This window comes from Bos javanicus, chromosome 7, assembly GCF_032452875.1.
Source record: "Bos javanicus breed banteng chromosome 7, ARS-OSU_banteng_1.0, whole genome shotgun sequence".
Classification (NCBI taxonomy): domain Eukaryota; kingdom Metazoa; phylum Chordata; class Mammalia; order Artiodactyla; family Bovidae; genus Bos; species Bos javanicus.
Window position 1 is genome coordinate 12,614,725 of NC_083874.1, and position 23,546 is coordinate 12,638,270.

Here is a 23,546-nt window from a genome sequence, read left to right on the forward strand (position 1 = left end):
ATATCCCATATTGAGCTGGGAAGCTCTGAACCAATGACTCATAGATCAAAATTATGGTTTCTGTTACTTAAAATTTGGTTTGGACCTTACAGACCTTATTCCCCAAATAACTTAGCTAATATCAGTTCAGTTCAGTTGCTCAGTTGTGTCTGACTTTGCGATCCCATGGACTGCAGCACGCCAGGCTTCCCTGTCCATCACCAACTCCCGGAGCTTACTCAAACTCATGTCCATTGTGTTGGTGATGTCATCCAACCAACTCATCCTATGAAGTCCCCTTCTCCTCCCCACTTCAATCTTTCCCAGCATCAGTGTCATTTCCAATGAGTCAGTTCTTTGCATCAGGTGGCCAAAGTATTGGAGTTTCAGCTTCAGCATCAGTCCTTCCAATGAACATTCAGGACTGATTTCCTTTAGAATGGACTGGTTGGATCTCCTTACAGTCAAAGGAACTCTTAAGAGTCTTCTCCAACACCACAGTTCAAAAGCATCAATTCTTCGGTGCTCAGCTTTCTTTGTAGTTCAACTCTCATATCTATACATGACTATTGGAAAAACCATAGCCTTGACAAGATGGACCTTTGTTGGCAAAGTAATATCTCTGCTTTTTAATATGCTGTCTAGGTTGGTCATAACTTTTCCTCCAAGGAACAAGCACCTTTTAATTTCATGACTGCAGTCACCATCTGCAGTGATTTTGGAGCCCCCCAAAATAAAGTCTGTCACTGTTTCTATTGTTTCCCCATCTATTTGCCATTAAAGTGATGGGACTGGATGCCATGATCTTAGTTTTCTGAATGTTGAGTTTTGAGCCAACTTTTTCTTTTTTAAAAAATTAATTAATTGGAGGCTAATTACTTTACAATATTGTAGTGGTTTTTGCTATACATTGACATGAATTAGCCTTGGGTGTACATGTGTTCCCCATCCTGAACTCCCTTCCCACCTCCCTCCCCATCCCATCCCTCAGGGTCATCCCAGTGCACCAGCCCTGAGCACCCTGTCTCGTGTATTGAACCTGGACTGGCAATCTGTTTCACATATGATAATATACATGTTTCAATGCTACTCTCTCAAATCATCCCACCTTCGCCTTCTTCCACAGAGTCCAAAAGACTTCTTTACATCTATGTCTCTTTTGCTATCTCACATATAGGATCATTGTTACCATCTTTCTAAATTCCATATATATGCATTAGTATACTGTATTGGTGTTTTTCTTTCTGACTTACTTCACTCTGTATAATAGGCTCCAGTTTCAGCCACCTCATTAGAACTGATTCAAATGCATTCTTTTTAATGGCTGAGTAATATTCCATTGTGTATACGTACCACTGCTTTCTTATCCATTCATCTCCCAATGGACATCTAGGTTGCTTCCATGTCCTTAAGCCAACTTTTTCACTCTCCTCTTTAACTTTCGTCAAGAGGCTCTTTAGTTCTTCTTCACTTTCTGCCATAAGGGTGGTGTCATCTGCATATATGAGGTTATTGATATTTCTCCCGGCAATCTTGATTCCAGCTTGTGCTTCATCCAGCCCAGCGTTTTTCATGATGTACTCTGCATAGAAGTTAAATAAGCAGGGTGACAATATACAGCCTTGACGTACTCCTTTTCCTATTTGGAACCAGTCTGTTGTTTCATATCCAGTTCTAATTGTTGCTTCCTGACCTGCATACAGATTTCTCAAGAGGCAGGTCAGGTAGTCTGGTATTCCCATCTCTTTCAGAATTTTCCACAGTTTATTGCAATCCACACAAAGTTTTTGGTGTAGTCAATAAAGCAGAAATAGATGTTTTTCTGGAATTCTCTTGCTTTTTCGATGATCCAACAGATGTTGGCAATTTGATCTCTGGTTCCTCTGCCTTTTCTAAAATCAGCTTGAAAATCTGGAAGTTCACGGTTCACGTACTGGTGGTGCCTGGCTTGGAGAATTTTGAGCATTACTTTGCTAGTGTGTGAGATGAGTGTAATTGTGCAGTAGTTTGAATATTTTTTGGCATCGCCTTTCTTTGGGATTGGAATGACCTTTTCCAGTCCTGTGGCCACTGCTGAGTTTTCCAAATTTGCTGGCATATTGAGTGCAGCACTTTCACAGCATCATCTTTTAGGGTTCAGAATAGCTCAACTGGAATTCCATCACCTCTACTAGCTTTGTTCATAGTGATGCTTCCTAAGATCCACTTGACTTCACATTCCAGGATGTCTGGCTTTAGGTGAGTGTTAATGGCCCAACATAAATTACACAGGGCCTTGATGGACTGAAAACTATGTACAAAAACTAGTTAGTAAAGGGTTAGTTATTCCCAGTCCTCCTTCTAACAGCCCAACTTATCCTATTAAACCAAGAAAGGATGACACCTCACAGTGAATTAAGGCAACCTTGAGGTTGTGGTCCCACCAAACAGAACCCTATATCCAGTCCCCAATATTATATAAATCACTGACTCTGTCTAATAAGCTGGTAACTGATAAGTATTTTGATAGACTTGATAAGTCTGTCATAGATTTGATAAGTCTGCTCTGTTCAGTGCCTATTTCAACGGCCTCTTGGCTGCACTTGGCCATCACCTCTGAAGGGTCATGATATACCTTCACTGAGTTATCCTCATGGATCCTTTTGATACTGATGTTGCTGAGGCAGCATCTTTACCTATGGCTGCTTTGACCTGACAGGTGAAATTACATGCTCTTTCATGGACCTGTACATTAGCCAAGGACCAAACTGCTGGTGTTTGTACTGCTGAGATATACTTTTGCGGTAACTCATGATTTTGGAATGTTGTGGACAACATGCCTCCCTTACTTCTAGTGGAAAGGAAGTTAAAAATGGCCTCCACATTCAGGAATTACTAATGCAATATTACCCCCTGCCACATTAGCTATTGTTAAGGTTCTGAGGCTTTTTTTTTTTTTGACCCCACTGTACTTCTTGCCAAATATCAGTTCCTCAACTAGGGATTGAACCTGTGCCCCCAGCAGTGGAAACTCGGGAGTCTTAACTACTGGACTGCCAAGGAATTCCCCAGTGAAGCCTGTTTGTACTGTTCCTGAATATTGAAAACTGCCTAATGAGGCTAGGCAAATGGATTTCATGCAGCTTCCTCTAATGGATATAAATAGTCACGGTCTGTGTGTTTTCACACTGGACTGAAGCCTTCCCTTGCAGATGCAGGAACTCTAACCCTAATTTCTACTGTGGCTAAAATCCTTCTTGAAAATAGTATACATACCAGAGGAACTCCTCTTGAATTTCATATTGATCAAAAAACTCATTTTACTGGTTAGGTGCTTTGACAAGTCTCTTCCGTATGACTGGTTTTACATTATCACTGTGATTACTACCCTCAATCCTCTGGTTTAGTCAGACACACTAATGGCATAATTATGACTCGGCGGAATTTGTTGAGGCCCTATAAATACCCTGACCAAATGTATTGCCATTAGTTCTAAATCTCAGAGCCAGACCTTTTGGAACTCATAAACTCTCACCCTTTGTGACAGTCACAAGATGCCCAATGCAGGACTACTGCTTCTTTTGACCTACAACTGATAAAAGAGGAGATGCTTCAATATTGCAAAGGCCTAACTACTTCTATGAAAAGTAACCATGTTTTGGTAGAACAGTCTTTTCACAGTACCCTTGGGAAACAAAGACCTTATGGATCACATCTTGCAACTTAGAGATTTTGTTGATTCAAGAATGCACTTCTAGGGACTTCCCTGGTCCAGTAGCTAAGACTCCAGACTTTCAATGCAGGGGCCAGGGTTTGATTTCTGGTTGGGGAACTAGCTCCTACTGCAGTAACTAAAAGTTCACATGCTGCAACTGAAGATTCCACATGCCACAATGAAGATCAAAGATCCTTTGTGTTGCAACTAAGACCTGGTACGACCAAATATATAAATTAATTAATGTAAAAAAAAAAGACCTCCAAAAGAATTCTCTTCAGCCTCTCTATATCTGGACCAGGTCTGCTGGAAGTTTGTTACCAAACCCTTGATGATAACATAACTCTTCAGATGATACCCAATGGCTATGATCTTAATAACATACAGGCTAAAGTGCCTGAAGGTTCTTCCTCTTAGCCCTTCTTGTTACTCAAATGTGACCTTAGTAGGTTTCTTATCTGGGTACTTTCCCTTTGTCATGAGACAATAAACCCCAGGAAAGGTTCTTCCTAACATTGAGGGGAAAAAAGCTGCTAAAACTGGAAAACCTGACTCTTGCTAAGTGATGTTTTCAGAAAAAGATCTTATACAGAAGAGGAAAATGTAAAAAATTTAATAAACAGAAACCACAAATAGGATGGGCAGACCGGAAGGGGGAGCTCTCACATCCTGTAATGATAACAGAGCCCATCAGGAAGAAGCAAGATACTTCTTTCCTGGCAAGGACTCAGCCAATGAAAAGTCATGGTTTCTTTATTAGAGCCCTCCCAACTTCTTTTTCTACTCTATAAAAGTGTTCAAATTCCTGTGCTGTGTGAGAACTTGAAATGTGCCCTGCCATATTACAGACTATGAGTTGCAATTTTCTGCTGATTCTGAATAAATCCTTCTTGCTGGAGAAATACACAGTGGTCTATTTGTTTCAGATCAAGAAGGTATAAGGTTAGATTATTGATTTGAGATCTCTCTTTTATTACTGTAGGCATTAACTACTATAAAAACATTTTTATTTACTGTTTTAGATGCAAACTATAAACTTCGACTCTTTGCACATGATAATTATATCTTAAACAAAGCAAGGTGTTTACTACACAAATTAGACCTTAGACTAATAATATCTAGAGGACAAGGCACTCAGTGCTTCAGAAAATATTCTCAATCATGACAGTCAAAATTTCTTGCCAGGTGGACACATGAGGGTTTTCAGGAAAATCCAAACTGTGCTGGATCTTCAATGTTGAATTTGAGGACAAGTGTAGAAGCCTACAGTTCAGATCAAGTAGAAGTCAAGCAGTCTGTGGAGGATTTAAGGATATACTTGATTGACAGGGAAAAGAATGTGGAAAATGGGCTGGACCCAAGTGTCCGTAAAGGCCTGTGCTTCTGACTGCTTCTGTACAGTTGATTTCAAAACCTGACTAAATCATGTTTCTGCTTTCCAAGTTTCATATAAGTTATGCTTTAGTGACTTCTAACATAGGACCATAAGGCAACACATTCTAGAAAATACAGTTCATACTACTCACATTAATATAATAGGATCAAGAAGAGTTATTGCCAAATCTAAATTTTATTGTCTGCTCATAAGTCTCTCTTCCTAATGGAAACCCCACAGTCCAAATATCAACCAGAAGAAATGACAAAGTGTACAGGACAAAAGATTAAGATAATAATACATAAGAGACTGAACTGTGATAAATTTTGTATACTTATAAATAAATATATGGCTATTGTACATTCCAAGGAAAATAGAATAAGGTTCTTCAGGCAATGAAAAGGTAGTTTCTGCTGAGTAAGGTAGAAGATATGACATGTAAAATGAATAAGGCATATCTGGTACTTGCCACAGGAAGCCAGTGAGGAAAAAAAAAACAAAGCATCATTTTTCAATGTCCTTTTCCTTACACATAACTTACAAAATTAGGTAAAAATTAAACCTACTTGCATATTAGAAATAAACTTCAATTCACAGTTTCAATAGACTTCAAAATAGACTCACAAAAAATTGCCAGACAACTAAAGGAAAAATTACCTATTAGTTTTTTAGGAAGTATTGCTAAAGAGCCTCTTGATGAAAGTGAAAGAGGAGAGTGAAAAAGTTGGCTTAAAACTCAACACTAAGATCATGGCATCTGGTCCCATCACTTTAATGGCAAATAGATTGGGAAACAATGGAAACAGTGACAGACTTTATTTTGGGGGGCTCCAAAATCACTGAAGATGGTGACTGCAGCCATAAAATTAAAAGACACTTGCTCCTTGGAAGAAAAGAATGTGGAACCAACATTCTATGACCAACCTAGACAGCATATTAAAAAGCAGAGACATTACTTTACCAACAAAGGTCTGTCTAGTCAAAGCTATGGTTTTTCCAGTAGTCATGTATGGATGTGAGAGTTGGACTATAAATAAAGCTGAGTGCTGAAGAATTGATGCTTTTGAACTGTGGTGTTGGAGAAGACTCTTGAGAGTTTCTTGGACTGCAAGGAGATACAACCAGTCCATTCTAAAGGAAATCAGTCCTGAATGTGCACTGGAAGGACTGATGCTGAAGATGAAACTCCAATACTTTGGCCACCTGATGCTTGGAAAGATTGAAGGCAGGAGGAGAAGGGGATGACAGAGGATGAGATGGTTGGATGGCATCATTGACACAATGGATATGAGTTTGAGTAAGCTCCGGGAGTTGGTGATGGACTGAAAAGCCTAGTGTGCTGCAGTCCACGGGGTTGTGAAGAGTCAGACACAACTGAGCGACTGAACTGATTGCTTAATAAGTACCTACAAACTTATCTCACCTCAATGAATACTTGTAAAACTAATTACAAATCCATACAATAGAAAATCACTTTGAGAATGAGTCAAATTATAAAGAAAATATATGCACAAAATTTATTTCATGTTGTGAATTTTCTGACAGCTTACCCATAATAGTACTTACATGGATGATTTCTTTCCAGTAGAATTTTCACATGACTTTGAAAATATTTGTTAAAATTGGAAGTTTCCCTTGTTTTTCAGTTATAAGGTTTCTATCCCATGTACATTTTTATATGGTTTTTTGTAGGGACGTGGGGCAAGTGAAGGTTTTCCTACATAGTTTACATTCAATACAATTCTCTCCAGTCCTTCTGTGGCTTCCCAAAGAAATGGGACTAAAGGCTTTCCCACATTCCTTACATACGTAACATTTCTCTCCAGTGTGTACTCTCATGTGTCCTGGGAGGGATGCGTGATATATGAGGGTTTTTCTACATTCTTTTCATTCATTTTCTCCCTGGTATGAGTTCTTCCATGTATCTGAACATAACTGGGAGTGGTTTGCCATATTGAAGCTGAAGGCTTTGCCATATTGTTTACAAAAATTGGGTTCCTCTCTAGTGTGAGCTCTTTTATCTATTTGGAATGACCTGGGACAAATAAAGCCTTTCATACTTTTTTTACATTTATGGCACTATTTTCCATTATGGATTTTTTTCATGGTTTCAACAAGAACTGGGAAGGCTTTACTACAAGTTCTACATCAACAGGGTTTCCCTCCAGTGTGAGTGATTTTATGTGTTCTTAATGAACTAGGACAATCAAGGCCTTTCCCACAGTCCTTAACATTTGCAAGGTCCATCACCAGTATGCACGATCATATGTCTTTGAACATCTGAAGAATAAATAAAGGCCTTTCCACATTCCTTACATTCCCAGGATTTCTCTCCAGTATGAGTTCTTTCATGTTTTCAAATAGAACTGAGGTAAGTGAAGGCTTTACCACACTGCTTACATTCATAGGGCCTCTCCCCAGTATGACTTCTTTCATATATTTGATGACAACAAGGAAAAGTGAAGGCCTTATCACATTCCTTACATTTATATGGCTTTTCTCCACTGTGAGTCCTTTCATGACAATGAAAGTAATTGGGACAATCAAAGACTTTCCCACAGTCTTTACATTTATAAGGTCCATAGCCCATGTGCTTCATCATGTGTCTTTGAAATTTTGTAAGAGAACTGAAGACTTTCTCATATTCCTTACATACATAGGGTTTCTGTCCAGAATGAGTCCTCTCATGTTTTTGACAGGAATTTGGACAAGCAAAAGCTTTATCACAATTTTTACATGTATAGGGCTTTTCTCCACTGTGTCTCCTTTCATGACTTTGAAAGGATCTAGAATTACTGAAGGCTTTACCACATTGCTTACATTCATAGAGTTTCTCTCCAGTATGAGTTCTCTCATGTTTTCGAAAGGAACTTGAACAACTGAAGGCCTTACCACATTTTTTACATTCATAGGGCTTTTCTCCAGTATGTGTCCTTTCATGTCTTCGAATGTAACTGGCACAACTGAAGGCTTTACCACATTGCTTGTATTCATATGGTTTCAATCCACTATGAATTCTCTCATGTTTTATAAAGTAACTGGGACAACTGAAAGCTTTACCACATTGCTTATATTTATAAGGTTTCTCTCCAGTGTGTGTTATTTCATGAATTCGACAGTATCTGAGAGAACTGAGGACTTTACCACAGTGCTTACATCTATAGGGTTTCTCTCCAGTATGAGTTCGTTCATGTTTTTGAAAGTTGTGGTAATATCTGAAGGCTTTTCCACATCTTTTACATTCATAGGGTTTCTCTCCAGTGTGAATTCTTTCATGTCTTTGAATGGATTGGCGAAGCTTGAGGGCCTTCCCACATTTCTTACAATCATAGGGTTTCTCTCCACTGTGAATCTTCTCATGCGTATGTCTAGATTGACGATGCTTAAAAGCCTTCCCACATTCTTTGCATTTATATGGCTTCTCTTCATATTCCTGATACTCACAGGATTTTGGTGTAGTATGAGATGTCATGTGCCTATTAAAGGATGAATGATGCATGAGGACCTGTCCATATATACTGAACTTATATAGTTTTATTCCAGTAGTTTCCTTTTTTTTGATTATGATTTGAAATCTGGCTAAATGTTTCCCCATACTGATTACCTTCTTTATTTTTACAGCGTCTCTACCATATGACAGCTGTAAAAAATAAGAAGCATATTATTAATTAATGGCTTATTAATTATATTTATTAATAGTTATGACAATGAAAATTTTACCATTTACAAAGAAAGTGTAGGTTTTCTGCACATTCTAATTGAAAGTGAATATAATAAAGCTCTGAAAGATAATCAGCAATTATTAAAACAGTAACACTCATAAGCGGTGATTCTGAATATAATTCCAAGTGTACTATTTTTCATACACTCAACATTTAGGATAAATTTGAGGGAAAAAATGATGCAACAATTCTAAGATTCATTAATTTTAAGGCTGAGCTGATTTATTTTCTTTGTTTTAAAATGTCATGGCATAGACCATCTTGAGAAAGAAGAATAAGCTGGAAGAATCAAGCTCCCTGACTACAGACTATATACCTCAAGAGCACAGTAATCAAAACAGCATGGTCATGGCACAAAAACAGACACATAGATGAATGGGATAGGATAGAAAGCCCAGAAAAAAACTCATGCATTTATGGTCAATTAATCTATGACAAAAAAGGAAAAAATATACAGTAGAGAAAAGACAGCCTCTTCAGTAAATGGTGTTGGGAAAACTGGACAACCACATGTAAGAGTGAAATTAGAACATTCTCTTAAGACCATATACAAAATAAACTCAAAATGGATTAAAGCTGTAAATGTAAGACTGGACACTATAAAACTCCTGGAGGAAGACATAGGCAGAACACTCTTTGATATAAATCACAGCAATATTTTTTTTGATCTGTCTCCCAGAGTAATGGAAACAAAAGCAAAAATAAACAAATGGAACTTAACTAAACTTAAAAGTTTTTGCACAGCAAAGGAAACCACAAACAAAATGAATAAACAATCTACTGAATGGGAGAGAATATCTGAAAATGATGTGGCTGACAAGGGATTCATTTCCAGAATATACAAATAGCTCATACAGCTCAATATCAAAAAAGCAAAGAACACAATTAGAAAATGGGCAGAAGACTGAAATAGAAATTTCTCCAAAGAAGACATACAGATGGCCAACAGGTATGTGAAAAGATGTTCCACGTTACTAATTGTTAGAGAAATGCAAATCAAAACTACAATAAGGTGTCATTTCACATTGGTCAGAATAGCCATCATCAAAAAATCTACAAGTAATAAATGCTGGAGAGGGTGCAGAGAAAAGGGAACATTCCTACACTGTTGGTAGGAATGTAAATTGGTATAGTCACTATGGAGAACAGTATGGAGATTCCACAAAAAAGTATAAATAGAATTACCATATAATCTAGCAATCCCATTCCTGGGCATGTATCCAGAAAAGACAAAAACTCTAATTTGAAAAGAAACATGTCCCCCAATATTCACAGAAGCACTATTTACAATAGCCAAGACATAGAAGTAACCTAACTCTCCACTGACAGATGAATGGATAAATAAGATGTGGTATCACTTTCATGTGGAATCCAAAATGATACAAATGAACTTAACTACAAAACAGAAACAGACTCACAGGCATAGGAAAAAACTTATGGTTACCACAGCGGAAAGGACTGGGGATGGAAAACCGATAAACAACAAAGACACACTGTATAGCACAGGGAATTATATTCAATATCTCGGAATAACCTATAATGGAAAAGAACTAGGAAAAAAATGGATATTATATATATATGTGTGTGTGTGTGTGTGTGTGGTGTGTAACTGAATTACTTTGCTGACTACCTAAAACTAACACAACATTGTATATCAACTATACTTTAATAAAAAATAAATTTTAAAAGATGCCATTGCATACTAACATTCTGTCATGGGACACTGCTTTCTCCTGTAGTGTAACTCACCTCAGATTTGTCCCATGATTTTCTTACTGATTTCCAATATTAAAGTCTTCCTGTCTTTCTCCAATAATGCAGACCAACAAAAAAATCATTATAAATTATAAAATATTAGAGAAAAGTTTTACATGACAGACCTATGACCATGCCTGCTTTATTTACCAATGCAGTCTCTTTCCACATTTTACCTCTTGAACATGTTGATAAGCAAACAACATAGGCTATCTAAAGGATTAAGTAATTAAGAATGTCATCATCCCTTACCTACTGAGGTCAAGTTTTTGAAGGTTTCCCGCATCACATCTCTGTAGAGTTTCTTCTGGGTTAGATCCAACAGACCCCATTCCTCTGTGGTGAACTTCACACTCACATCCTCAAAGGTCACGGAATCCTAAAACATCCCAAGTTTGTGTGTGAGAGTATGGGTAGGATGAAGAGCACCAGCAATCTATACTCAGTTCACAGGAAGTTCACATATGACACTGTGGTCTCCAAACGTTTGTTCTATAAGTTTGTCATTAGAACTCTCACTCTATGGTGATACTCCCTAATGAATTCAAGAGCATCATTAACACAAGGAATTTATTGTTACATTGGTCTTTGACCAATTCCAAGTCTTTATTGCTCTCTTTGTCAAGACAGAACACCTTGTACTTCCCTGATGGTACAGTCGATAAGAACCCATTTGCCAATGCAGGGGACATGGGTTCGATTCCTGGTCTGGGAAGATTTCACATGCTGTGGAGTAACTAAGCCTACGCATCGTAACTAAGCCTATGCATCATAACTAATGAGTCAGTGCTCTAGGGCCCACAGGCTGTAACTACTGAAGCCCACGTGCCTAGAGCCTGTGCTCCACAACAAGAGAAGTCACCACAGTGAGAAACCCATGCACTGCAATGAAGAATAGTCCTTGCTTGCTGCCACTAGAGAAAGCCCGCACACAGGAATGAAGACCCAGTGCAACCAAAAGTAAATAGTTAAATAAATAGAGCACTGCCAGGAGCCAGCGTGAGGAACTCCGCCCGTGGCAAAGGTCATGAGGAAGGAGGCTCGGCATATGCAAAAGGCGGGATAGAGCCTCAGGAGTCCCCCTGGAACTAACCCCCCAAACCAGAGTCTGCCTACTTTACTGCTTTGTGCTCTCACCTACACCTCTGACTTTACGGGGGGCTGTCCCTCACCACCATCTCTCTCTCTGAAAAAGAGTTAACTTACAGCTCCAGTTAATAAAGTTCCTGGGCGTGACAAGAATGTTTCAACCTACAAACTCCTTTGGAAGTCCTCTAGGCTGCCTGAATAGGTCCTTCCGGCCACATGTGATTGTTCAGAGCCTCCCAACTGTGAGAGGCGTGGGATATTCTAAACTGTCTAAATACAGATTCCTTTGAGCAGTTAAAAGATTGATTAGAAATTGTATTGGTGAAGGGTTTTTCACTCTTAGGGCCAATGTTTGCTGCTAAGTTTCCATATCCCTAACCTACTGTGTCCCTGGCAGTGTATTGATTAATATAATTGGTGTATAGGAATGTAAGTAGTAGCTTTAATGTTTGTAACCTTGGACCCTTGAGTTAATTCTTTTTCTTGTTATAGCCCACCACACCTTTGCCCTATAGGAATGCAACTTTATCTAATGCTTTTGGAGGGTGGCGCCTGACTTTAGAATAATCACCTTTAGAGAAAAGTTTTCTGAAAAAAGGATCTTAAAATGTTGACATGCCTCTGGGCCATAAGATGATGTAAATCACCTAAACTTTTGCATATGATAAGTTTGCAGGAAGAAAGCCTGGCTTACTGCTGACCCTACCCCTTCCCCCATTATCCTCTATGCACAACTTAAGGTATAAAAACTACTTTGGAAAATAAAGTGTGGGCCTTGTTCACTGAAGTTTGGTCTCCCCATGTCGTTCTTTCTCTCACCTGGCTGAATTTCCATCTGGAGAGTGGAGGCTCGTCAAGCCTACTAATTATGCCTGGGCTTCTAAGATCTGACCGGGGAGGCCTTAGTGTCTCCTCTCCTTGGGGAGAATGGGAGGACGCCTGTGGCCTACGTAGGTGACGTAAATTCCTTGTATTGGAATTTTATTAGCTTTCCACGTAAACCAAGTTATTCAGCCTCTTTTCTCCACTGAATTTTCTTGCTGAGCTATCCTTATTCTATTATTCTTTATATCTCTAATTAATATTTAATTAAAGCTATTGTATCCAGTTCGCCGACACCATCCCCGCTTCGAATTCCCTGGATCCACCGGGGCTGGACCCCAGCAGAGCACCTTGGAGAAATAAGTGAAATGCTCTACAAATGAAAGAAATAACTCCATTTTAAGTACACCAGTTCCTTCTGATAAAAACTTTTCCACTCCCTCTTTAATAATCACCATATTGTGCAGCACTGTACAATCACAGGTTCACATCTGCATGAGGTTTTAACAAATAACAAGTGAAGAACTGGAAGGTTTTTCTTCTATTCCCATCACCAAATGTGAGGCCAAAAGTCCTGTGGAAATCCAACTTGTAACAAGATCCAACTACACATACTGTCCTGAAGTATTCCATGCTAATGGAAGTACTCCAATCCAGGTGGCTGAATGAAAATATTCTTTGTGGAGGAGTACAAATTAAAATTTGTATAATATTTATCACATGCTGGGTTTTGCCTTCCTTTCTCTATCTCACTTTATGGGGCTAGGAAATTATTCAGTGTGAGAGTCCAGGCGTGAGGAGGAAAACAGGACAATCTGCACCTCCACAAAAATCCCTATATTCATGTGCTTCGGAATGGCTTCCAAATAATTTTAGGACGCAGAGTTGCCCATACTGAGATGGTGTGATCACAGAAGACCTCTTTCTGGCAGAACCATAAAACTGTAATTTGGGCCTTGATGACCTTGAGGATCAGGTTTAGACTTGAAGCTTGCAAGGGCTTCATTAAAATCTACACTGGTTTCAGAGTGAAGTTGCACAAATTATAAAAAACATAAAAAGTTCAACAGTGCTTTCCTCAAAAAATAAAATATCCTTTCCCTAATTTCAGCAGCAAGTGATTCCACTCTCAAGGCTGTCCTTCCACCTTCTCTTATTTCTGAGCTCCCCCATGGGACACAGCAGCTTGATGGCCCATCCTATGTATAGGAATCCCCAGTGGCAAAAGTTTCCTAAATGCTGGTCTCTAAGAGAGACCAATTATCCATTGATGTCCATGAGGAGGATACAGAAAAAAGGCTCCCATTTATCATGACAATGCTTGAAGTAGAGTAACATGAATGAAGGAACATCTCTCTTGTTGTGTGTCCAGGGAGTAAGAGAAGCTGCCTAAAGGTAGCCCTGATTACTCTTTATTCACTGGAACAACAGTGCTTGCTCATAACAAATCCAACTACATTGTGTGCAAAAGACACAGTGAACATTAGCAGGCCCAAGACTGCTTATCCTTAGAAATGCTTGCTCACAAATTTCATCTTTCAGTAGGATCTGTGGTTTTGGGAGTAAGCTCAACAACCTTATAGATAAACATGCCTCTGTAAGTCTAATGTGTTTATGTGAAAAACAGGGTATATGGTAAACTGATCAGAAGATGCCTACCTGATCAACCCCACATCTCCTCAAACAACTCTGGAAACTGGATAGACCATAATACACATGTATACTCACAATTTATTTGGAACTGAGCCCATTCTATGTGATTACAGCAAGAGACAACATTTGAGAGCTTACTTTTGGTTTTCTCCACACCAGATTTAATTCAATACTAAACAAGACTACTACAAAATATGTAGTGATTTTCATTAAAATTTTTAAAAAAATTATTGGGTGATGTCAAGTAGACTGAAATAAGTACAGTGACAGCACGTGTTCATAGAAAGAATTCAGCATTGCTCGGATGTCACCTCTCCCAGATGATATATTAAATTATTAAATAGCTAAATACATTAATATGTTAAATACCTAAGACAGTTATTTTTTCAACTTTATTTATTTATGGCTGCACAGGGTCTTTGTGTTTTTCTCTAGCTGTGGCAAGTGGAGGGCTACTCGTCATTGTGGTGCGGGGGCTACTCTTCATTGTGGTGCAGGGGTTTCTCATTGTGGTGGCTTCTGTTGTTGCAGAGCACAAGCTCCAGGTGCCCAGGCTCAGTAGTTATCCTGTGGCATGTGGGATCTTTCTGGATCAGGGACTGAACCTGTGTCCCCTGCCTTAGCAGGCAGATTCTTAACCACTGAACCACCAGGGAAGTCTCCCTGAGACAGTTTTTAGGGACTTAATAAAGACTACTCCTCCAAACTGAACAGGAAGAAGCAATATCCAAAACTGGACAGTCCCCTATGGAAAAATGTGATGGTCTACCTCTATGGTAATTCAAATGATACAAGTATTAACAGAAAGAAAAACAAACAGAACGAAGGAAAGGAAAAGTGTCTTCCATAGGCCAGATATGTGGAGAGCTGATTAAGGAGAGAGCAGGAGAGCAGTGGCAAATATCATGAACGTTTGCCTACATAAGAGACAAACTGTTATCCAACTGGAAAAAATGCAGCATATTTCCCTCCATTCCATAGACAATAGGCTGCTCACTGTAAGATTTAAATGTGAAGACAAAACGAAGCCACTGTTAGAAGTTACAGGTAAATATTTTATTGATAATAGAAAGAGTATTGTCATATAAGCAAAAGAATGAGCTACAAAGCCAGAGACAAATTCAAATATATTAAAATTAAGATAATTAAAAGATACACAAAAAAGGGAAGAAAAATATCTGTTTGAGGATAAGCCTAATTGGAAGATCAAGAATGTGTAATTATTTAAAAGAGCAAGAACCAGAAACTATTCAAAATAGATTGGGGACTCCTCTGGTGGTTCAGGGGTTAAGAATCTGCCTGCCAATGCAGGTGGCATGAGTTTGACCCTTGCTTGAGGAAGATTCCACAAGCTGCAGAGCAACTAAGCCCATATAGGACAACTACTGAGTGTATGCCCTAGAGTCTGTGTTTCCCAACAAGAGAAGCCTGTGCACTAAAACTAGAGAGTAGCCCCAACACTCCACAAGTAGAGAAAGCCCATACACAGCAACACAGACTCAGTGAAGCTGAAAATTAAATAAATACGATATTTTTCCTTAAAAAAATTAGGAATCCATTTATCTTAGAAATAGTTCAGTTCAGTTCAGTCGCTCAGTCATGTCCGACTCTTTGTGACCCCACGAACCCCAGCACACCAGGCCTCTCTGTCCATCACCAATTCCCAGAGTCCACCTAAACCCATGTCCATTGAGTTGGTGATGCCATCCAACCATCTCATTCTCTGTCGTCCCCTTCTCCTCCTGCCCTCAATCTTTCCCAGCATCAGGGTCTTTTCCAATGAGTCAGCTCTTTGCATCAGGTGGCCAAAGTATTGGAGTTTCAGCTTCAACATCAGTCCTTCCAATGAACACCCAGGACTGATCTCCTTTAGGATGGACTGGTTGGATCTTCTTGCAGTTCAAGGGACTCTCAAGAGTCTCTAACACCACAGTTCAAAAGCATCAATTCTTTGGTGCTCAGCTTTCTTTATAGTCCAACTCTCACATTCATACATGACCATTGGAAAAACCATAGCCTTGACTAGATGGACCTTTGTTGGCAAAGTAATGTCTCTGCTTTTTAATATGCTATCTAGGTTGGTCATAACTTTCCTCCCAAGGAGTAAGCATCTTTTAATTTCATGGGTGCAATCACCATCTGAAGTGATTTTGGAGTGCCCCAAAACAAAGTCTGTCATTGTTTCCACTGTTTCCCCATCTATTTGCCATGAAGTGATGGGACCGGATGTCATGATCTTAGTTTTCTGAATGTTGAGCTTTAAGCTAACTTTTTCACTCTCCTCTTTAACTTTCATCGAGAGGCTCTTTAGTTCTTCTTTACTTTCTGCCATAAGGGTGGTGTCATCTGCATATCTGAGGTGATTGATATTTCTCCCGGCAATCTTGATTCCAGCTTATGCTTCCTCCAGCCCAGCATTTCTCATGATGTACTCTGCATAGAAATTAAATAAGCAGGGTGATAATATACAGCCTTGACGTACTCCTTTTCCTATTTGGAACCCGTCTGTTGTTCCATGTCCAGTTCTAACTGTTGCTTCCTGACCTGCATACATATTTCTCAAGAGGCAGGTCAGGCGGTCTGGTATTCCCATCTCTTTCAGAATTTTCCACAGTTTATTGTGATCCACGCAGTCAAAGGCTTTGGCATAGTCAATAAAGCAGAAATAGATGTTTTTCTGCAATTCTCTTTCTTTTTCGATGATCCAGTGGATGCTGGCAATTTGATCTCTGGTTCTTCTGCCTTTTCTAAAACCAGCTTGAACATCTGGAAGTTCACGGTTCACGTACTGCTGAAGCCTGGCTTGGAGAATTTTGAACATTACTTTAGAAACAGTAGAGCCTTTTAAATGTCAAAGTTCTCTAGAGACAGACATATAAACTGATCTAAAAGTAGAACATCTGAGAACTTAAATATATCCATCTTACATCTTGAGGTTCTCTTGTCTAAATGAATCAAAATTCTATTTGGTTCCACAATTTTTCTGCCTTACATCATCTTTCTCAATCAACTTACATTTTAAAATCCCAAGTGCTACTGCAAACTAGTTAAAGGTTTGCAATATTTAAGACAAAAGAATCCAAAGGAAAACAAACTCAAATACTGGAATCAAAATAGATAAACAAGATAACGAACAATGACCTACTGTATAGCACAGGGAACTCTACTCAATATTCTGTAACCACCAATATGGGAAAATAATCTGGAAAACAGTAGATATATGTATATGTATAATGGAATCACTTGGCTGTACACCTGAAACTAACACAACATTGTAAATCAATTATATTCTAATATAATATAAAAATTAAATTAAAAAAAAAAAACCCAGGAAGCAGCCTGCTTCCCTACAATTCAGAAGAAAAATCCACTTTCAGAAAGTTGAACATATTCCAGACTTGTGGTCTAAACACTATTGAGTTGAGATGGAACACCTATAGTGGGTCATCCCTGGTTAAGAAGGACAGGGTACATGTGAGCAGTCATAGTGATGAACTCTGGGAGTGCCACATGCCCTCCCCTCTTCTGTAAGCATGTAAATTTGTTGTGGACAAATTATACTAACTGCACCTACTCTGTGGATGCAAAACTCAAACACCATGTCTAAAAATGTCTAGGCTGGGGACTTTTCTGGTGGTTCAGTGGCTAAGACTTCACACTCATACTGCAGGGGGCCTGGGTTCAATCCCTGGTCAGGGAACTAGATCCCACATGCTACAAGTAAAGACCCTGCCTGCTGGAACGGAGATCAAAGATCTGCCTACAGCAACTAAGACCCGGAGCAGCCAAATAAATAAGTAAAAAAAAAAAAAAAAGTCTAGGCTTATGGAACCAAAACAACCTCAAAAAAGTCATCATCCCCACTCTTACATAAAGGTGCACCCTCAGGTTTCCAAAGCTCTACATCTCTTACTATAAAGCCTCCTTCTGTGATGCGTGTGAGTATGTAGGACACCTATAAGAGGAGGCTTCCCAGGAAGAAGTAACTGGGTCTTGGAGTACTTCCCCTTGCAGCCTCATGGGGGCCTTAGAGAGGCTCACTGACTGCAGACCTCTAGTCTCCCTGGACTTCCTTTGGATCACTGAGATTTTAAATGACACGAGCTAGCTTTTGAGCAAAGGCAAACCATTCAATATCATGGTAATCCAAGTCTATGCCCCAACCAGTAATGCTGCAGAAGCTGAAGTTGAACAGGTCTATGAAGACCTACAAGACCTTCTAGAACTAACACCCAAAAAAGATGTCCTTTTCATTATAGGGGACTGGAATGCAAAAGTAGGAGGTCAAGAAACACCTGGAATAACAGGCAAATTTGGCCTTGGAGTACAGAATGAAGCAGGGCAAAGGCTAATAGAGTTCTGCCAAGAGAACACACTGGTCATAGCAAACACCCTCTTCCAACCACACAAGAGAAGACTCTACACATGGATATCACCAGATGGTCAACACCAAAATCAGATTGATTATATTCTTTGCAGCCAAAGATGGAGAAGCTCTATACAGCAGCAAAAACAAGATCGGGAGCTGACTGTGGCTAGGATCATGAACTCCTTATTGCCAAATTCAGACTGAAATTGAAGAAAGTGGAGAAAACCACTAGACCATTCAGGTATGACCTAAATCAAATCCCTTATGACTATACATGGAAGTGAGAAATACATTTAAGGGCCTAGATCTGATAGACAGAGTGCCTGATGAACTATGGATGTAGGTTAGTGACATTGTATAGGAGACGGAAATCAAGACCATCCCGAAGAAAAAGAAATGCAAAAAAGCAAAATGGCTGTCTGTGAAAACAAGGGAAGCAAAAAGCAAAGGAGAAAAGGAAAGATATAAGCATCTGAATGCAGAGTTCCAAAGAATAGTAAGGAGAGATAAGAAAGCCTTCCTCAGTGATCAGTGCAAAGAAATAGAGGAAAACAACAGAATGGGAAAGACTAGAGATCTCTTCAAGAAAATTAGAGATACCAAGGGAACATTTCATGCAAAGATGGGCACAATAAAGGACTGAAATGGTAGGGACCTAACAGAAGCAGAAGATATTAAGAAGAGGTGGCAAGAATATACAGAACTATACAAAAAAGATCTTCAAGACCAAGATAATCATGATGGTGTGATCACTCACCTAGAGCCAGACATCCTAGAATGTGAAGTCAAGTGGGCCTTAGGAAGCATCACTATGAACAAAGCTAGTGGAGGTGATGGAATTCCAGTTGAGCTATTTCAAATCCTGGAAGATGATGCTGTGAAAGTGCTGCACTTAGTATGCCAGCAAATTTGGAAAACTCAGCAGTGGCCACAGGACTGGAAAAGGTCAGTTTTCATTCCAATCCCAAAGAAAAGCAATGCCAAAGAATGCTCAAACTACCGCACAATTGCACTCATCTCACATGCTAGTAAAGTAATGCTCAAAATTCTCCAAGCCAGGCTTCAGCAATATGTGAACCGTGAACTTCCAGATGTTCAAGCTGGTTTTAGAAAAGGCAGAGGAACCAGAGATCAAATTGCCAACATCCGCTGGATCATCGAAAAAGAGAGTTGCAGAAAAACATCTATTTCTGCTTTATTGACTATGCCAAAGCCTTTGACTGTGGATCACAAGAAACTGTGGGAAATTCTGAAAGAGATGGGAATACCAGATCACCTGACTTGTCTCTTGAGAAATCTGTATGCAGGTCAGGAAGCAACAGTTAGAACTGGACATGGAACAACACACTGGTTCCAAATAGGAAAAGGAGTATGTCAAGGCTGTATATTGTCACCCTGCTTATTTAACTTCTATGCAGAGTACATCATGAGAAACGCTGGGCTGGATGAAGCACAAGCTGGAATCAAGATTGCTGGGAGAAATATCAATAACCTCATATATGCAGATGATACCACCCTTATGGCAGAAAGTAAAGAAGAACTAAAGAGCCTCTTGATGAAAGTTAAAGAGAGTGAAAAAGTTGGCTTAAAGCTCAACATTCAGAAAACTAAGATCATGGCATCCAGCCCCATCACTTCATGGCAGATAGATGGGGAAACAGTGGAAACAGTGGCTGACTTTATTTTTCTGGGCTCCAAAATCACTGCAGATGCTGATTGCAGCCATGAAATTAAAAGACGCCTACCACTTGGGAGGAAAGTTATGACCAACATAGACAGTATATTAAAATGCAGAGACATTACTTTACCAATAAAGGTCCATCTAGTCAAGGCTATGGTTTTTCCAATGGTCATGTATGAATGTGAGAGTTGGACTATAAAGAAAGCTGAGCACCAAAGAATTGATGCTTTTGAACTGTGGTGTTGGAGAAGACTCTTGAGAGTCCCTTGGACTGCAAGGAAATCCAACCAGTCCATCCTAAAGGAGATCAGTCCTGGGTGTTCATTGGAAGGACTGATGTTGAAGCTGAAACTCCAATACTTTGGCCACCTGATGCAAAGAGCTGACTCATTGGAAAAGACCCTGATGCTGGGAAAGATTGAGGGCAGGAGGAGAAAGGGATGACAGAGGATGAGATGGTTGGATGGCATAACCAACTAAATGGACTTGGGTTTGGGTGGACTCTGGGAGTTGGTGATGGACAGGGAGGCCTGGTGTGCTGTGGTTCATGGGGTTGCAAAGAGTCAGACACGACTGAGCAACTGAACTGAACTGAACTAAACCCAGTGTTTATGTGTGAAGGAGGAAGGAAAATAGTAAGGCACACAAGTAGTTCAAGCAGAAACCCCCAAATATCTATTCCATCCAGAATAAAACATGTCAGTTAATTACTATTTCTGTGGCAAGAAATTCATCTGTAAATAATTATACTTGAACACTTTTGGTCTAAGCCCTGCAGTTTCATTTGAAAGCATCCAGAAGTAAGCACAGGCCTCAGAAACTTACTATACACGTTCAGGGAAAGAAAGAGTGAAAGCAAAATTCTTAACAAATGGAATTAATACAAAAATATTCTATTTTGTCTCAAAGTCACCTCTTTCTTGCCTGTTTAAACTATTTTATACTGTCTTTACGGCTGTATTGATTAAATATGTTTTTCCTTTCTTGGAAAACAGACTTAAATCAATAAATCTGTTCAAGGTGACAAACCTCGGGAGAGACAGTGTTGACAGATGAGAATGTCGTGGAAGTTTCCAAGGAATAAACTCCACCCTAAAGACTTCCCACAGGATGCATGTGTCCTTTTGCGGGGAGAGGCAAAAGGTTTTCATACAATGTACGTGATTCCATGTGGTTCCTCGGCTTTCTACTCATATAAAATATCCACAGATGAAAAAAAAAAAGTCTTTAAGAGCCATCCATGGCTCTGTGGGAAAAGGATAAACGTTGTTAAAATACTGGGTCTCTTTGAAATGCACCGCAGAGTTATAATGATGCTGTGAATCCGAAAGGTGAAGCTGGCTCTGGGAATGAAAGGAAGGACCTGGAAATTCAGGGTTTATTGCCAGAGCTAGGCTGGGGACGGAAGTTGGGGTGATGCAGAGCTGTGGATTTGAGACCCCGCTCTAAAAACAAAACCACTTGTAAAACTCTGAAGAAAACGAGTCCCTCGCCGTCGGAGGGGAAGCCAGAGACGATGAACTCCACAGAGCACTGTTCCTCCCGCGTACAATCCCTGCAGACGCAGTCACGACTGTTCCCTGATGACCCTCCCTTGTGGAAACCTCACAATCTGAGGAAGACGCCGGGCTGCGGGCGCTGAGCTGCTCAGAGGGACTGCGGGCTCAAGGGCCAAGTCCCCGTGCGTCCTGTGAGAGGACTCGACGCCCGGGGGCCCAGTTGTCGGCCCCGCATCCACGCTGATTGATAAAGGGGACAGAAGTCCGAGCGGCGACATCCACGCATGGCATCCGCAGACCCGAGTTCCGCCACGACCGGTTCCGACCAGACCCTCCACCCCGACTCCACATCTCGGGGCAGCCCACTCACCATTGCTAGGTTTCCTCGAGTCCCTCCTATGACTCCCACGACCGCTGCAAATCACAGCGCGAGAAACAGTGAGACAAAGCAGATGTCATCAGCGACTCAAGATCTGGAGTGAGGGGGGCACTTCTGCGCCGCTCTGGCACGTCTCCCCAACCCACCTTACCCAGCGGGGCTCTTGATTGGACTGTTTGAGAGGCCACGCCCCACGCTTGAGTGACAACAGGGCAGGAGGTTGGGTGTCTGCTGAACCAGCCTCCGTTGGCGGGCGGCGTCCTGACCCGGCAACGGATATTTGCATTAAAGCGGAACTTCCTAGCTGGGAGCCGCCTGAGCACACGTCTTCGTCTAGTTCTTTCTGAACTCCGAGGCACAGGGAAACACAGGTTGAATTCCCAAATGAATCAAGTAAGGACAGCACACGAGGACGGCCTATATCGGGCGACCCTGAAATAATAGGGTTTTATGTCCTTATAGGCGTCAGGGTCTTAAATCTGTCAGATCAGTCCAAATTGGGACCCTTGTTTAGAAACACAGACACTAAAGGTGACTCCACCACCTGTAATAGTCTGGCTCCATTTTAATAGTTGGCGTTTGCTGGCTTTGAGCCTTTAATCCCCCCGTGGCATTTCCCCACTCATATAAAACTATGAATCAGCTTGCCACTTGCCAATTTCTTACAAATATGTTAGCTGGCATTATGATAGGTATTACATTGAATCTTCATATCCTTTTGTGGAATAGTGCCAGTGCAACTATATTAACTTCCCTAAATCATGAAATTGGGATGTTTTCCCGTTTATTTACACTTGTTTTAATTTCTTTTCACCATGCTTTGTAATTTTAAAGACACTCTCATTTTATACTTCTTGTTCTTTTTCTAGTTCTTTGAGGTGTAAATTTAGGCCGTTAATTTGCTCGCTTTCCTAATATAGGTGTTTATAAGTTCCCGTTTTACTAGTCTTTATGTTGTCTCCAACTGTCCTTGTGTATCTGCTGTGTTTGGGTATATCTAGAAACTCAATCTTTAGTAGTCTGTGTCTTTTTTTTTTTTTTTTTCAGTCTGTGTCTTAAAACTCTGCTTTAATCCACTCTTTTTATACTGAGCTCTGTTTATATGATAGGATGGTACTGGTGTAGAAAAATGTTCTCTTATGATTACACCTGTAATATTTTGACAGGACAGAATCCCTGGACTATGAGCCTCCTAATGGGTTCTTTGTATTCATTCCTTCCCGTTTGTCACAGGGGACAGGGAGTGTCTGACTGCTCTGTTCCATTTCAAATAAAGTTTTGGAAAATTAGTTACAAGAGAAAGCCTGAATTAAAGGGAACAGAACAGACTTCCCTGATGGTCCAGTGGTTAAGACTTTGACTTCCAATGCTGGGGTGCAGGTTCTATTCCAGATTGGGGAACTAAGATCCCATATCTCTCACAGCCAAAACCAGAACATAAAAAAATAACAGAAGCAATATTGCAAATATTTAATAAAGACTTAAAAAAAATGGTCCACATAGAAAACAAAAACCAGGAAATAGAATGC

At 40.0% G+C, this 23,546-nt stretch overlaps 1 protein-coding gene across 1 annotated transcript; it reads right to left on the reverse strand.

The window, feature by feature from the left end:
* Positions 1-4,430: 4,430 nt before the first annotated feature.
* LOC133250601 (zinc finger protein 709-like) lies at positions 4,431-22,882 on the reverse strand. The gene is made up of 3 exons (XM_061422019.1): positions 21,169-22,882; positions 10,778-10,904; positions 4,431-8,524 (listed from the first exon to the last, which is right to left on the reverse strand). The coding sequence occupies exons 2-3, from the start codon at positions 10,855-10,857 to the stop codon at positions 7,405-7,407; spliced, it is 1,200 nt and encodes a 399-aa protein (XP_061278003.1). The 5' UTR covers positions 10,858-10,904; positions 21,169-22,882; the 3' UTR covers positions 4,431-7,404.
* Between the last annotated feature and the right edge of the window lie 664 nt (positions 22,883-23,546).

Bases quoted from the DNA above. Each gene is read 5' to 3' on its own strand.
- LOC133250601 (XM_061422019.1), bottom strand. From the start codon at position 10,857: ATGGGGTCTGTTGGATCTAACCCAGAAGAAACTCTACAGAGATGTGAT. The intron at 8,525-10,777 runs GTAAGGGATGAT...ATCCTTTAATAG, and splicing joins CAAAAACTTGACCTCAGTAG to GCACATGACATCTCATACTA.